The sequence below is a fragment of the Hydractinia symbiolongicarpus genome, chromosome 10, assembly GCF_029227915.1.
Source record: "Hydractinia symbiolongicarpus strain clone_291-10 chromosome 10, HSymV2.1, whole genome shotgun sequence".
Taxonomy (NCBI): domain Eukaryota; kingdom Metazoa; phylum Cnidaria; class Hydrozoa; order Anthoathecata; family Hydractiniidae; genus Hydractinia; species Hydractinia symbiolongicarpus.
This window is the reverse complement of record NC_079884.1, coordinates 21,947,800-21,965,344: the sequence shown is the minus strand read 5'-3', so window position 1 is coordinate 21,965,344 and position 17,545 is coordinate 21,947,800. Positions and strand designations below refer to the sequence as shown.

Sequence of the window (17,545 nt, the reverse complement as noted above, 5' to 3'; positions counted from 1 at the left end):
AATTGACATCTTGGTGAATTTCGATTTCAAAATGTTGAAATTATTTGCGGGTATTGAATTTCGCGAAATCAAATACCCGCAAAATTTTATACCTTTATACCTTTATCTAAAATCACGCTACGTAGTATAATGTCGAATCCAAAGGCAAAATACGTCTAGAAAATCAATATAATATTGTCTACGAAATCCCGTACAAGGACTACGATGCTGTTTATATCAGTAAACTAAACGAATGTTCAATTAACGTGTACAGAAGCATAGAAAAAGCCGTACGCAACACCGATACAGACAAAAATGAGATTAGGGTCCATAGTTGGAAGAATTAGCATATTATTGACTTGCACAATATAAATACCATGAATCGCGAGTCCAGTTGGACACCAAGAAAAGTGAAAGAAACCAGAAATAGTATAGTCAAAAATATTTGAATTAATAATATTTTTTATCCACTTCCATGTGTCGCCCGCACTTTGGAGAGCGAATACCTTTTATTCAAAAAAGGAGCAAAACGATTCGAGTGAAACGTAACATAAAGCGAACTTTTAGACTTATGAAGGACCGCAAAAAGGTAATTACTTTAATTGCTATAATCTGATTGGTTTATTTTGTCCCTATAGTTATATCTTCAACTAATAAGTAACAAAAGATGATTTTAAAGATTGCCCGTAGATGACAGCTGCAACTATCGAAATGTAGCCACGAATAAATTCATAACATTATAATACGTATATTATTTAAGGACAATGACTAAACAGAAAAGTGGTAATATTTTTAACTTCAAAAAGAACATCACCATGTTTTTTATTATTTTAACTACAACGGAGAAGGGTGGCTTAATCAAACTCGTCGCATAAACGCATGTCAGAAAAGATGCAAGATACCCTAAGAACAAGGTTGTTCCGTGCAATGAAAACGCATGCAATCGAAATTGTTGCAAAATTCTACTTGCAATGCTAGGTGGCAAGACTGTTGAAGAATGTAGATAGGATACAATATCCATAGAAGTTAAAGCAAATTCTTCATGCGGGATTGTTGGAAAAGCATGTTTAAATTTGCAACTCGTGCCAAAAAGACAGGTTTACTAAAGAGGCGGGAACTCTAGAGTAAATACAGTTAGTAGACTGTGAAGGCTAGTTAAGGCTTATTGTACAAATTTATGAATTTTCAAAGGATTACAATAATAACAAATCAAAATTTTTATACATCTGTAATGCTGCATATAAATACAAACTAAGGAATACAAAAAAACTTGTTCACCTATCATATTTGTTTACTTTTTTACACAATGCGATTTTAGAACATGTATATCAAATCAGTTGACATGAATTAGCTAAATAGTATTCGTTTAATTAAGTGGTAAAATACAGTGTAGTACAAGCCACACCAAATATTTTTTTATTTGACTAAAACCATACTTTCTGTAATGACGAAACACACTGAAAAATAAATAAGTACCTACATTGCTATTAGTTGGCCTATTTTTCCATTTGAATTATATTTGTTGCAAGTTTCAAATTTTACACCTTTCTCGAATTTCATAAATTATAATAATTATAACGTCATCCAAAATTTTATAATGGTTTAATGCTCTTTTAATAAGGATATTCAGATATCAAATTATCATGACAAAGCTGAAGATGGTAGAGCAATATAATATTCTGGTTGGATTTTATTTAGATTTAAAGAAAATAATTATTTTGAAAACGAAGCTATTCTTAAAAAACACTCGGCTATATGAAGGGTTTGACCGAAACTTTCAGCTCGCAGTTGAGACACTTAACGAACAGAAATATTTACGAAAATAGGTAACTTGTTCTACCTTTTGCTAAGAAACTTAGGGATAAGAATCATTTTTAGTATCCACCTCTTTAGTTTGACGTAATTATGAAATTTGGGAAAGGTCTATTAGAGAAAATCTTACTTCATTTTTGCGTCGCGTAAATTGACTAAAGAAAATAGAGTAATCTAAACATCTGGTGGCATTTCTACTTCATAATCGTGATTCAATTCTTCATAGTTGGAGCTTTCATGTCTGTTTAAATCTTTGCGAGTAGAGTTTTCGTCTTCTCTAAAGTTTACGCAGCCAGAGCTTTCGTGGTTTTGCAAATTTTTATAGATCGGCTTTTCGTGTTTCTGTAAATCCACATAGTTCGACTTTTCGTGCTTTTGCAAATCTTCATAACCATGCCTTTCTTTCCCTTTAACATCTACATAACTATAGCTAACGTCCATTGTTAAATCAGCATATTCAGGGCTGTCGTGCTCTAATAAACCAGCACCATCCTGGCGTTCTTTCTTCTTTAAGTCTGCATATTCAGGGCTTTCGTGGTTTTGTAAATCAGGATAAGCCTGGCGTTCGTTTTCCTTTAAATCTGTATAGGTAGGATTTTTGTATTTTTTTAGTCCTGCATAGTGCTCATTTATGGATGATTTTGATTTGTCTCGTCTGGTACGACGTCGGTGTAACATTAAAATTACTATTACTGCAACTACTAACAACGCAGGGAGTGATAACCAAGGCAAGTAATAAGGTAATTTCTCCTTTTTATCATCTATAAAAAAGTCATTTTGAAATTAGTCAATAAGGAAATAGAATGCAGGGTTTATTTCGGCTCATTCATGAATTGAATTTTCAACTAAGACATTTACCATTCTATTAGACTTTTCAATACTAATTTTATTTTTTAAGTTACCTCAAATTTGATATTCGTGAATAATTTGTTTAAATGCTCAGAATTTAGTCACACCATTATGGCAAACAAAAAATTACTAATGCAAAATTATGTATTTTCATTGAAAAAAAAACCCGACATAATTTCACTCAACACAAAAACATAGTTGCCATGACAACGGTTAGGCATATATTATAAAGAGTTTCTAAAAAATTAAAACTAAATAAAAGTTAGAAAAAGTAACAAAAGTGTACTTTTGAACACACAAATAGTTAAGAAAAAAGTTAAAATGTTGCTGATTCAGCAAACATGGTTAACAAATACTTCTCTTAGTCTTAAATAAATAAGTATATGTTTCGCAGTGTGGCTTACCAAGTTTTGTTGGCTTAGCCGGTGTTTTGCATGTTAGATATTTCGGTGATAATTTTAACGCCCCCGTAGCTACCGGAATCTCTAAAGTTAATAAAAATTAAAATTGTACGTATTAAGTAACAAAAGGCATTTAAGGAAGGATAGAAACGGTTAATCCTTCTAACAGTGGCTATCTCTTTACAACGGACACTTGTCTTAAATGCACATGGAATGAAGGTCAAACTCTCATAAGAAAGCTTCCATGAAGCACACACTATAGCAGAAGCCTCTTTATATCAACATCTCCATTTAGTGATTTAGTTTTATATTTGCATTAACAATTGTAATTTACATTACCTACTACATTTGAACTCTCTGTAGTGGCACACTAAACAATGGCTCATACAAACAATTCTTGTAAGAAACTTGCTTATGTTTTACGAAAGATAGTGTTTTTTTGCATTTGATGTGTGTCATCTCCAGATGCGTTCTTCTCTAAAGACTAATTCATTGACACAATCTATGCTCGATTTCACTGTACTTTACTATACTCATTGGATTTGCACATGATTAAACCATCTCCCCATTATTTAAAAATAAGGAGAACCGTTTTATTAACTCTACAATTTGCAAAATTTCACGTCGGTCAGTCCACTCAACGAACTCTTCTGACTTTGAATATTCGCCATCATGTATTAAAACGTAATGCTTTTTGTTTTCTGCTGATTTTTTACGATAACAGTTAGTTTGAGTAGAGCCAGAAATCGGATAATTTCTAGAGAGTCGATTTGAGTGGTTGGACATTTGGCGAAAGGGAAGACAGGTCGTTTTGCAAAAACAACTTCATTTTCTCTTTAAACAGGCGACTACAACAGTTGCAAAGTAAAAAGTAACTTGGAAACTAGATACCTTGTAAAATCAATTTTACTGGAAATGTAAAATTTATTGGAAAGTTCGAAGAAATTTTATCACTATTAATGTAAAAATAGAAAAATGTCTTTAATTTCATTGCATTTTCAGTTTATAAGTGCACAACAGTTCAAATTAAAGAACGTTTTTTAGCCTAAGGACCAAAGAACCTGTTCGAATTAGCGATAACCGGCAAAGGTAACCGACTGGTGCACTTGCGTTCAACTCCAGTGTGGAAGGTCTGAGGTTCAAACACCGTTCAGTATGAAAATAGGATTGATATCTTAGGCGTTTGTCTAGTTGAGCGGCTGTTGTGCTTGCGCACCTTCCGTAGCTTAAACGGGAGCTTAAAATGCACTAATTGATAACAGTTCTATTAAGAACTGAAAAGGCTATCCTGGGTAAATAATTATAAAATAATAGCAAACAATAAATGTTCGGAGTTCGAAATAGGCAGCATAAAGTATAAGACTTTATTAGACTAAACTCAAGGGACTAGAAAATTCGTTCGAAATGAAGAATTTTCGAATTACGCGGCATTTGAATTAACGAATGTGTACTGTATAATTTTTTTTGCGCGGTCAAAATTTTGTGATAAAAAAAGTCATGGGTAGTTAGTTTCCATTGTTCGAGCGATGTACTGTCTTTGTTATAAATTCGTGCACGGAAAACGTTACGGGCGATTGGCAAAGAGTTGTCAATTTCGTTAAAACGTTTTAATATCTGCGCCATCTAAAAGAAATTAACAAGAACAAATTTTATGATGAGAATAGAACAATAATATAACTTTCAGAAGATTCCGTAAGTGGAATATTTTTTTTGTCTGTTTTATTCCCGCCCTTTAATTGGAATTAAAAAATCAAGTTATAATGATAATAATATTATTTTTATTTAAGACTTATTTCGTGATTTTTTTCCATCTTTGTCCATTTTCATTTGTTATGAGGACATGTGGCTGAAACTGAATTTCTTTTTCTTTGCTTGAATTGTTGTTATTGTGTTCTTAAAGAACGTGAAAAAAATGTTAAATTTGCTTAAAAATTGACTAGAACCTCTATCTTCGCACCAATTAGGCGGTAAAATGCGCTCATTGTTGTTATATGTAATTGACGTGAAACACTACTTCGATTATTAAATCTCTTCGCCATTTTGTATTTTAAAATATATATTTTCAAAGTAAAAGCTTTTCCCAGCATGTCAAATTTACACGTAAATGTGTCTTTGCGGCGAGATCTATATCGGAGAAATAAAACAAAACGTAGAAACAAGATAGGCAGAACACGTATTTTAAAGAAGATATTATATACGTGCTGGGTTTGAAGTGACTTTTCGCGCAAAATGTGCAACTCAAAATTGGTAATCGATCACGACGTTCAATTAAGAAAAGAGGAAAAAAAATGGAAACAGTAAAAACTGCTTAGAAAAGTTATAAAGGTTTGGCACGTTAGCAGATGGAAACAAAAGAATATTAACAAAATTTATCAGTTTTGCTTGTATTATATGATGGCTTCTTTTGAATCATTAAGTTTACAGAAAAACGGTCTGTGCTTTAAAGAGGAAAAAAGAAGAAATAAACTCAGGTTTATAACGATATTACTTTAACTTTCTTAGGTGAAGAACTAATCCTCCTTTTTTATCTTAAATAGCTGGTTAAATAATTTATCCAAACTTGGAGGAAACTTCCGAACCTGCTTTTATTATAATAAAACTATGTCTTTTATATGTTAGATTAATCGAGCAGTACCTACAAGACGAGGACGATAGTACGGATAGTTTTAGTATAGAAGTATTATTTAACAAAAGAGAACTTTAAATATGTTTGTCGGTGAAACGTTTAAAACTTCCTTTTCTTGTACCCTTTCTTTGTTTTGTAATTTAACTTAGTTTAGCATTTTGTACATGCAAATTTGTAACCACAAAATGTGTTTTTATTTGCACTGATAATTTTTGCAAATTTCAAGCAATTTATTTCGCAAAATAAAATAGCTGACTGATTTTTTAGCTGGATGGAATAACGACGGTCTTTTTCCTTTGCAACAGTTTTTTTTATTAAAAGGGTATCACGCCTATACACATGTGCGAAACAGTTTACCTGTACTAAGCACTCAGTTTGGTGCTCCGATTCGTTTTAAACTTCCACGGGATCTTATTTCGCATAATAAAAAAATAAAAAATGCCATTCAACTGTTTTTGCTATGACGGGTAACAACATATTGTAACCTGTGCTTTTATTCTCGCTGAAACACTGTGTGCATTTCTCTGGATTTGCGACATACTGTATGCAATTGCCACAGCGCTCCATCTGGACATGAAGTACATTCTTGTATGAACTTAAATTCCGGCAATACCCTGCAGAATCCGATTTTTACGGACGAAGGAATCTAAAACAATATTTAAATTTTTAAAAGCTGTGGCGTCGATGTTAGTAAGTCTGTTTTTCTACTAAAAGCTTTAACTTTAATTTTTATATGATTTTACATGTAAGGATAAATAAATAAATAAACGCTTTTTAGCCACATGAAAATCTTGAACTCACCAATTTGAAGATTTTTGCTCTGAACGTAGATTTCGAGCGAGCATCCTAAAAATCTAGCTAGCTATTCGGCGATTCGGTTCAGCTTTGTTACCGTAGTGATGAATGACATTTTGCTAAATTGACGAATCGCATTTGTGCTACATCTGCTATTTTTAAAATTTCGCTGGGTGAAAACAAACCTAGTTCGTAGGGGGAAAGAATGCTAAAAAATATGGAAATGGAAGAATAATTAACGAAAGGAAACCACAATAAAAACCTGTTTGGAAATGATGCTTACCTATCTAGATTTTATTATCAGTATTATTATTATTAGTATTATTATCAGTACTAGTCGTTAGCCCGTAGAAAAATCCACGGGTTCGCCCATTTTTTTTTTTACCGCATTGCGTGCGTCTCGCTACCTGCACAGCTAAGCTACCATTTTGCGTGACAGTCGGACGGACGGACGGACGGACAGTATTATTCTTTTACTGTATTGTGGCTATCTAGCTAATTCTTTAAAGTGGCTCTGGCAATAAAGTTAAAATAGCCCAAATTCAGTTTGGCTACAACAAAATTCGTAATTACTAATTTTCATGCTATATGCAGTTAGGTCTACGCCTTTTAATACTGTTATGAAAAATTATTTCGCAAAATAAAATGCTTTAATGATATTTTTGAGCTGGACGGGGTAACTGTTGTTGCCTGTGTTTTACTGAAGTTGCGATGAAGTATTTTTGGAAAAGTGTATAGTAAGTGCTTCGCCCAGTGTTAACAACGAGTCTAACCTGTGTTTTTATGTTAACCGAAGTTGTGATACAGTTTTTTTTTTGGAAAAGGGTATTACGCCTATACACACGTGCGATACAGTGCGATTATGTGTGCCAAGTGCTCAGTCTGGTGGTTTTAAAAAAATAACAGCCTCGGTTGTGCACCCGATTTCAAACTGTTATTTCGTTAAAACATTGGAAAACAAGTGAACCATATCTTTTAAGACCTGGCTAACATGGCATACCTTGAACAATTGAAACTTGTCGCAAGAAAATCCACTCCATAGAATAATCAAATTTGATACTGATCACCTTCGCCAATACTCCTCCCAAATCTATTGTATACTCAATCACTTGTGGGCTAATATAGTACATTGAATCAGGAGCACATACATAACCAAGTCTCGGTATGGGAACAGATCTACCAGCTTCCACAGAAAATCTTTTAATAGTGCCAGCATGCATACTTTCATTTACATATGTTAAAAGCTTAACAGCATAAATTCTTGACACAGCACTTAAAGTAAGAGCAACTAATGGTTTCGGGCGTGAAGTTTTATTCCAACCAACCCAACAGTTTGAAGTTAATGCACTTATAGTTTTTAAGTGTTCTCCATCAGTAAGGCAGCCAGTTTCACGAGATAAAAATCTTTCTTTAAGTGTGGGATTGTGAGGGTATTTTGTGTCTTTCCAAGAGTACGTCGAGCTGGAATCACCTTGATATATCTTGTAATGGAAGATGCGAGCTGAAAAATAAGACACACTTTTTTTAATCTTTTTAAAAGAAGCAGTGCAGCTATTCACAGGAAAAAAACACTTTATATTTCATATATAAGAAACAGGATGTTCCAGCCCTTCTAGGGTGCTGTCGAAGATGGTTTAAGTGTAACAGATCATTAAAGAAGTTAGAAGAAAAAGGTTATTTTTTGGTACTTGATAACTGTTGGAGATTCTACTTCCCAAACATCTAGGTTTAAAAGTTCGAATAAGATTTTAAGCAATAGATGAGGCAGAGGTGTGCTAACAACAGATTTTCTTCTTTTTTTATGCAAAACTGGACAGATGTGAATGTTTGATTGCTCATACTGTGTGTGAACTTCTGAGCTAAAGTATCATAGTTCAAAGTATTATAATTCAAAGTTAGCTAGTATAGCTCATTTAACGCTAAGAATAGCAAAAAAAAAAACATAAAAACTGCTCAGTATCTGAGCGATATATACTATTACCAAATGTTGTTAATAATGACATTGTATAAAATATTAATTTTGCAAATATTTTTTCAAGTAAAAAAAACATATTTGTTTCCCTGGAAACTAAAACTCAGTTTATAATAAACTTCGTTTTCATGTTATTCAGTATTTTACTATGTATATTTCGATGAAAAATATGTGTATATAGGTCTGTTTTTAAGATGCTGCTACTGTTACCGTTTTAGCTAACGCTTTTAAAAATTAGGAGAGCATAAAGGAATCACCTGTAAAAGGAAAGGTGGGATCTTTTGATCAAATTGAGGGAATCCTATCATGAATACAGACAGAAAAGCTTGTTCACCTAATTGGACAACCTCGTCATAATCCATACTAAGAATGCAAAATTCAATGTAATTTTCCGTAGTATTTATTATCAAACATTTTGTGAGCAATACGTTACTTTTTTTGGTAAATATTGCCTACGAAAAGAGTTCTTCCTTAAATGTCTAGACAAATCTGATATAAAACTTAAATAATTGCTGCGGCGTATTCATCTTTAAAGAAGTGTTCCAGCTATCGTTTGAAAAATAACCACATTATTAATCCTTCTAAAGTGAGAAACAAATCTTTTTTTAGCAAGCCTTCGTAATTTATAATTCTATTTCAGACTTTCTTCAGCTGTTTTTCGTTGAATCGGTGGCCATTGAAAAAAAAAACGGTTTAAATTTGCGGTTAAATTTTCTCTACGCAGAATCACTTAATTCTTTGCCTGTTTGGAGGGGCTTGCGCCTAGGTAATAGAAATACCAAACGCAAGTCACAATTTCCTAGTAATATGGTAACAATTTCTTTATTACATTTTTCCTCTCAAAGTAATCGAGAAACAAAATCTATTGTATCATACATGTATATGTATATCTAACCCTAACCCTTGACTTAACCCTGAAATAATTTATTATTCATTTTTTTAACCAACCAAGACAATAACTAATAGAGTGTTATTACATTAGGATTATGTGATACCTGGTGCCTTTATAGCTGGACAACCATACACTTGAAGTTTAATGCATGTTATGGTACGTCTTTCAATTTTCATTCTGATTCGAACATATTGTCCCAGAAGCGGAACTTTAAACAGTAATTTCTTTCCACTGAATAAACTGTAGTTCAAACTTTGTAATTCCTGCAGGAAAAAGTAAAAATTACATAAATTTATTTCACCCACTGTAACAGGAGTTTAATTAGCATGTAGTATCCATACCTTTCCTCCTTCATAATCTGCCCAAATCTTAGAATCTAAACTGTACTGGAGCTTAAAGAATGTTGGGAGATATTTGTCACTTGGTTTAAAAAAATCTCTAAAACCATCAACATGAAGACCATATATCAAATGTTTAGCTTTAAGGTTGACAGAAGCCCAGTCTTCGTAAGGCGATGATATATTATCTTTTTTTAAACACCACGCGTATTGCATATTGGTCGGTAAATGTTCTGCGTTGAATGAGATTTGCTGTGCAAGAAATCTGGACTGCGTAAAGAATGTTTTTCCCAAATCTTTTGTTACAAGACCAAGGTTCGTTTCAGTGCATTCTAAATAAAAAACATAAATTTTGACAGGGCAATTCGACACGAGTGTAGCCCGTAAGGCAGGAAAAATTAATAAGTATAATTATAATTCTGATGGCATCGGTAAGTTACAAAGAATTGACACGTATCGTAATAAGGTTTGACAACGTTATGTTTTGGGGAGAGATTATAACGGTTCTTTTAATTTGAAAACGCCCAATTTTTAAATTGGCTCACAGTAAGATAGTAATAAAGACTATAAGATATTATAATATCTACATTTTCGATTTGTTTTCCTTACCATAGTGGTTTTCAGTTATATTCTCTAGTAAAATGCATTGTTTATAATCGTCCTTGATGATTGGAAGCCTATTATGGATGAAACATTCCTACAGTAGAATATGAAAATGCTTGTGTTACATGGTTTTGAGTATTTTCCCAAATCCTTCAACCAAATTGACAGGCTAACCCAAAACTTCTTCCTATGTAATTTGTGAGTCCGCATAAAATTATTTTCTTAATGTTTTTGCTTTATTTTACGCTTTGACAACGGCATAATTTTGTGCAAAACTTACAAGCATGTACTAACTGTTGTCATTCTTACCGTTAAACTCTTTGCGTTGAGGCGTTTTACCAGGTAAGTTACCATACATTTCCATGCGTAGACATTTCGTATTCACTCCGGTTGGTAGCTGTACAAGTAATTTTGATGCATGTATTGGTGGGTTTAATACACGATATTCATACTTATCACCTTTAAAGTTTTTCACAGTAATCGTCTAAATAAATAAGTAAAAAGAGAATTGAAAGAAAGATAAATAACTATTTTCAAGACGATAATTGTTATCAGGTATGTATTTATCAAGTTATGCACTTAACCGATTAAGGTTTGGCCTTAAATAACTGATAATACATTAAGCCAATGGTAAAATAGGTTACTAAAGGTGTCGCTAAACGCCACGGTTCTGGAACTGCTGCAGAAGAAGTCGATTTTAGTATAAATCGTTCTTATATTAAAATTTAAGAATAACTTTTTAAAACATTTTTATCATAAATACTGGCTGAGTTTTGTTAGTTACCTTTAAACCATTCTCAGAGTAATATTGCATTGATCCTCCATGAAAATAGCGAATTCTAATATTATTACCATAACTAGAAGTTTTATAGCCTTGCAAGGCTATAGCATTTATCTGAAGGTTGTATATAAAATCAACACTTATAGCAAGTTGATCAGAAAAGTATTCATCTAATGCTTTTGGGTCATTCTCAATACACCATGCAGACTCATTGTTTAAACGACAATGTCGTGCTTTATAAACGCCAACGTTTTTGTTAGCATATATTTGCCGGTCTGGTATCTTTCCACTCTCCAGACCAACTGCTTGTTGTGACTCTATACAAAAATATTCAGCGGAATACATTACATCATAATGAAATAATTTATCTGAACTATCCTTTTCTAAAAAGCATTACCTGGATCGAGTGGTACGATTAGTGCATTATCAACTTTAAAACATTGCAGCAAGATCCAAACCCATACATGTTTCATTCTATTATAATTCTGTAAAGAAATTTCACGATTGGATTATGCCTGCAATTTTTTAAATATCTGATTAAAGATACATGGAAATTTAAGACATTACAATAAAAAATAAGGGCGATCGTTACGACTACCAATGCTTGCAGCTGTAATGTAGGGAATGAAAATGGAAAATTACTATTATTATTATTATTATTATTAAGATTTGTTTACGCAGGATAGCCTCTTTAGTTTTTATTGGTACTGCTCTCAACGAGGGTCCTGTAAAGGTGGTCCTTGTGCATTTAAAGCTCTCATTTGAACTACGAAAGTCGTGCAAGCACAGCAAACCGGAAAACACCTTAAGATATCCTAATCTTATGCTGAACACAAAACAGTATAGATAGATTTTAACTTTTATAGTCTCTTGCATGACTCGGCCGAAGTTTAAACCGACGACCCTTCGCACTGGTAGCGAACGCTCTATCGCTAGGCTACTTACTAGTCGGTAATCAAATTTCAATAATAATAACAATATGTTTTCACTGCTACCGCTTCAGAAGAATTCATCAAAAAACACTCTAGTAAAAGAATATAGTAAAAGCCAAAAGTTCTAAAGATTTTATACATTTATGACGTGGATATGTTATTATTTATAAAATATTTGATTGATCATTTGGTCGTCAAAAATTCACAAAATCTTGTTCAGAAACGACAGCTGTTTAAAACTTGTTCTCCACGATCCTTCCTGCTATGTTCCAGCTGAGACAGCAAGGATATTTTTTGTCATTTAAGCTTTTCAGACTCTGATCATAAAACTTAAATCAGATGGCTCTTCTAACAATGCTAAAATCAGGATCAAAATTCACAAAACCTATTCTAATGTTAAAGCTAAGCAGAAAGGATAGATTCACACTTTTATAGACTCTGGCATGAGTCGGCCAGGATGTGAACCCAAGACTTCCCGCACTGTAAGCGAAGGCTCTATCAGAGGCGACCATACAGTGTATAAACACTTCAAGAAGTAATATTCACATGTAATGTCGATAAAAACTTTAATAGCGCCATGTCGATGCGGTTATTACAGCCATACTAACCTACGATTCTTTGTAATATTGTGATTAGCCACGGTTTTTGATTATTTACATCACCGTGAGATGTTTTCTTCCTTTAGTTATTTAGAACTCTCATTAACTTCCGTGACACGTCCTTACCCCAATCATTTGTATAAGTATCTTTATTTCGATATTATATGCAACCAAAACCTTTAGAAACTTGTTTTCGTCCTGTTGCCGACTTCCTGTTATGTTATTTAAACAAGTATACTACCAACTTGCATTTGGGAGAGTTTCTACTACCACAAAATTAAAGTCAATTAAAAGTATACACAAGATTGTGCTGCTAGAAATTCTATGAAAATTAGCCACACTGTTATTTGTCACAACATGTTAACAACCGGTTATGTTTTTATTTTCTTTACAAACTCAAAAACAAATAAGATAGATCAAATAAGGTCAAACAAAGCTCTATTGTTTGATTCGAAAGGGAAACTTGATAGCTGCTTGACGATATTTATTAAAGAGATATACTTGGATGGGGGTTATTATTATTATTATCATAGGTGCGATTATAACAGTGTTTTCGATTACGATACCCCCAGTTTCCACAGACAGGTAGCGAGTATTGTAATACAGACTTCAAAGTAAAGTTTAAAAAACTGATTTTTTTAAAGTCCACAACGGGGCAACCAAAACAAGTCTGAAAAGCATGTCAGAAATATTGTTTTAGTGTTTGACGTGCCTTTCATATTTATGTTGCCACAAAGTTAGACATAGAACTCTTAAGAGTAAATGGCATTTGCCGTTTTTACTCTCCGTCTTTTTATAGATTTATAAATAAAATACTAATGTATTACAGTCCTACCTTTGTTGCACATGCCTTACCGGAAGTAAGACATTATTTTAGGGGTCGCAGACATTGTTTTTATTATTTTGGCTAAGCAAGACATGCAAACACAAAAAGTGGTTGGCGTATGGTGAGCACAATAAAAAACTTCTGTGATTGTTAAACTTTGAGCTGTGCCACAGAAGCAGTTGTGCGAGGAAGGGAATATTTAAAATATAATATTCAGACATTGTGTTGTTTGTAAAATTGCTTATAACCTCACACACTTTTGCGAAAAAAATCGGCGAGCATGACAAAGTTTTTGTCACTAACACTTTATGTACTCCAGCTATGAACAAGTACCACAAGTTGTACTGTTGATAAAACCGTTCCAACTTAAGAGGAACTTGCAATAAAAATGGCAGCACTGCCACGTTAAACCCTCACCTTCCTATCATACTTTCTAGCAGCCTCTGAAAATTTCAAAAATATATATACTACCTAACGAGCTAGCTTTTTAGCTAACTATACATTAATAATTGACCTGAACAAATTTTTTTACGGTGAATGATTTAAACAAAATATGGTCTTTCATTATTTGACGTTGGAAACTTACAATCTTAGTCTTTGACTGCATCTATTTGACAGAAGCTATTATTAAGGTTTCTAAACATTAACCTATTACGTTTTTATGTATCACAGTAATATAAACTGTCCTCCCAAATTAGAAGGTACATACCTATCTACTTAAAAGCACAAATGGCAACCTAGGAGAACTTTCGTTTTCCCGCCAGACGAAAAAGAATGTGCAAGAATGTACTTTCTTGCATGCGTTTGTGTATGCTCGATCCAGTTTCTTTGTTGCTTTCTATGGGGTACATATTATAAACGAAATTTGTAAAGTGGAAATGTGAGTTTTTTAACTTTTCATGTTTGGGGTATATAAAAGTATGAAACGAAACTACCATCTTTGAAGTTGATTTTAGGGTTAACTTCCCCCTTAACCCTATTCGGTCCAGGGAGGGGCGGATTCCGCCCCCTGACGGTTTCTTTTTAGTAACTCCTTATTGCTATGTTACATGGCTATGAAACTTACTGAGTTTCAATATTCATCTATTAGACACCTGCATGCCAAATTTTTAGGTCCGATAACTTTCAGAGGCTTTGATATTGGCCATTACTCGAAACCACCCCTAAATATCTCAATGGAATCCTTATAATGGGAAAAATTTAAAAACTCCTGTTAGGACTATCCTTAGAACTTGAAACTTGCAACACAACTTTGTTTATTAAGAAGAATCATTTTGCATAGTTTGGACACGTGATTAACCCTATTTCCCGTTTTTGTCGGATTTTACCCGAAAATCGGAAAAAAAACGGATTTTCGGGCAGTTTTTGTCTATTTTTTATGCCATCCACGTAAAAACCGGAAAACATGTTAAATAAAGAACTTCAAACAGAATGCAAAAATTCGCTCTGAAACAAAGGTAAATAAATTTTAAGCAGATAGTGGCATTTTTATCAAATTTCAAGCTTCTAATGACGTCACAGAAAATGTGCTGACGCAAGCAAAAAAATTTATTGCTGCAATTTTGTTCCTTTTATGACGTACTATAAGTGAGCCAAGTTTGATTCAATCTGAACAACCCTATGAAAAGTTATTGAGGGGGGAGGGGGCGGATTCCGCCCCTCCCCCCGGTCATAGTATGTTCGAAAAACCCCGGACCGAATAGGGTTAAGGTTTACAATGACGTCATAAAACATTTCAGAATATAAAAAAGGATAAAATTAGTTGAACATATTATATATGAGGCAAAAAAAAATAGATCTGAAAAATAGCTGAATTAGACTGAATTATGAACTTAAAAAGTTATAAAAGTATTTTTTGTAATTTTTTTAAAAAAATAGTCGATATTTTCACTAACCACCCGCTCTCCGATGCATAAGATGCGAACCAATTTTTTTACAAGAGTTTCTATTATTTGAATCAAATTTAGAAAGAAAGAAAAATTGTGACATAAATTAATTATTTTGTGTGCCCAAAAAATTAAAGGAAGCAGCTGCCTTTTATTTTGTTTTAACAACGAAAAAAAAATTGTAAGCTAAAAAAGAAATTTTGTTCAATAATAAAAAAAAAATTAAAACAAAACAAAACATTGCCCAATTTAATTAGCACTAAAAATTAATTATTTATCTTTTAAAAAGGCCAAAGATGTTAGCTACAAGAGGCGACTAGCGAAACCCTGTTTTTAAGAGCTAACGCCTAAACTTGAAAAGTCATGACAATGAATATTACTGGTAACACATCGGATGAATATATCTGCCTTACAACAGGTGGAAAGTTCAGTCGAGAAGTTAATTACTTTATGGTGGTGATCAACATTATGGTAATGGTTTTAATACTTTCAATTAACTCTATTTTAATCAGCGCGATACGAAAAGAGAAATGTACAAGAATAGACAAGTATTTTTTGATTTTATCTGCGACAGACCTTTGTGTTGGCTTGTTCTCATTGCCAGCTAATATTGTTTTGTTTGCTGGTTTCACTGAAGAAAAAATATGTTCCATTGCACCGTTTTTATCTGCTTGTCTCATTTCTCCATATCTATTTTCTTGGGTTATGACGATTTTAATGACATTAGACAGGTGTGCATTAGTCATTAAACCAAACTTTCACTCTGGATTTTGTAAACCTGCTTTAAAGTATTTCATCCCGTTTTGTTTATTTTGTTGTGTGGCAATTGGTGCCACAATTAGCGTGCATGATTATTTTCTCGAAAAAAAATTGATAAAAGAGTCGGAGGCGATCAACTATCAAAATAAAGCACCAATTACAGTTGTCATTATTACAGCAGGGGAGCTTATATTAACTACTGCAGTGGCTGTGTCTCAAATCTATTTAATTATCCGAGTTCGAAGGTCGATGGCAAAAATGAATGGCAATCGTCACACAAGTGTTGATAATAACAGAAAAGTAACTGATACAATTGCAATGATGTTCTTTTGTTCTGCAATTTGCAACACACCCCATTTGGTCACTTATGCGTTGTCTAATTTCATTAACCACGGCTCGAGAACAATTTTAATGTTTCGTTTAACCAGACTAGTGATCATTACACTTTATTTGAATTCACTTTTTAACGCAGTGATTATATTGGTAAGAAGTTCGAAGTTGAGGAAAAGAGCTTTAAGACTTTGTAATCAAAAATAACTTTTATCTCATATCATGAAGTTTGTTTCGAGAATTTTAAAGTCAAGACGAAGACCATAGAGAAAGAACACACGTTTTTACATCCTTGCAGAAAAAAAAAAAATAGCCCACGTGTTTTTTAAAAGCATCACGCTTATAAGCATATTCAGATAGGAAAATTTTTAAGCATACGCTAAGGATATTCCGCAGGCTTGATGAATCCTTCTTATGTGGTTTTCTTTGTGTCATTGACTTCTTTAATTGCCTTCACACAGATAGATTTTTTAACACCACTATACTATCTAAACTTACCTAATATAATTATACCTTTAGATAACGGGACCATTTCATCCCTAACTCATAAAAAAACGTTTACGTTTTTAAGTTTTTTTCCATAACGTAAATATACCCCTAACCTGATTTTTTTTTTTGCATCAGGATATTCCAGTCTGATTTCAATATATGACGATTTTTCAAATGAGAAGTTATATTCTGATTAATAATCAATTAATAATAATAATCATTAATACGCCTTAGTAAGGAGGTTTATTAGGGCCATGTCTACACATTTTATTAATCAATGTTGTTTATCGAGATTGCAGCTTCCATTTCAAGAACAAAGCTTCCTTTGACCTTGAGATCAAAGCTTCCATCTTAAAGCTTACCTCCCACTTTAAAAAAAGTAATCGAAAATCAACTCAAAATATTGTACTCATTACGAAAAAAATTTCTTTTATACTTATTTTGATTTGTTCGCAAGATATTCGTCGTTAAAGTTGTAAAATATTAGCTGGAGAAGAAGCTTCGTGCCAGTCGCCATCTTGTGTCCCGATTGTAAATAAATGCCTTCGCGGGAGGGCTTGTGACGTCAACTCCCAGACGATAATTTCGCTAACTCTGCAGTGGCCCAGGTTTTTATATGTACAAAGCGGTTGTTTGTTATTTTGTTTTTCAATATTGTAACGGGTACTGAAGATGA

The 17,545-nt window shown here is 33.1% G+C and overlaps 1 protein-coding gene across 2 annotated transcripts; it reads right to left on the bottom strand.

Moving 5' to 3' along the window:
* Nucleotides 1–840: 840 nt before the first annotated feature.
* Nucleotides 841–11,617, bottom strand: LOC130612513 (discoidin domain-containing receptor A-like). 2 transcript variants are annotated; one of them, XM_057433832.1, is made up of 8 exons: nucleotides 11,446–11,617; nucleotides 11,052–11,365; nucleotides 10,577–10,751; nucleotides 9,668–9,996; nucleotides 9,430–9,589; nucleotides 7,463–7,963; nucleotides 3,045–3,125; nucleotides 841–2,552 (listed from the first exon to the last, which is right to left on the bottom strand). In XM_057433832.1, the coding sequence occupies exons 1-8, from the start codon at nucleotides 11,519–11,521 to the stop codon at nucleotides 1,966–1,968; spliced, it is 2,223 nt and encodes a 740-aa protein (XP_057289815.1). In that variant the 5' UTR covers nucleotides 11,522–11,617; the 3' UTR covers nucleotides 841–1,965. The 2 variants fall into 2 exon arrangements, with proteins under 2 accessions (XP_057289815.1, XP_057289816.1); XM_057433833.1 differs by lacking the exons at nucleotides 11,052–11,365; nucleotides 11,446–11,617 and adding an exon at nucleotides 10,274–10,361 and having other exon boundaries at nucleotides 10,577–10,747.
* Nucleotides 11,618–17,545: the final 5,928 nt, after the last annotated feature.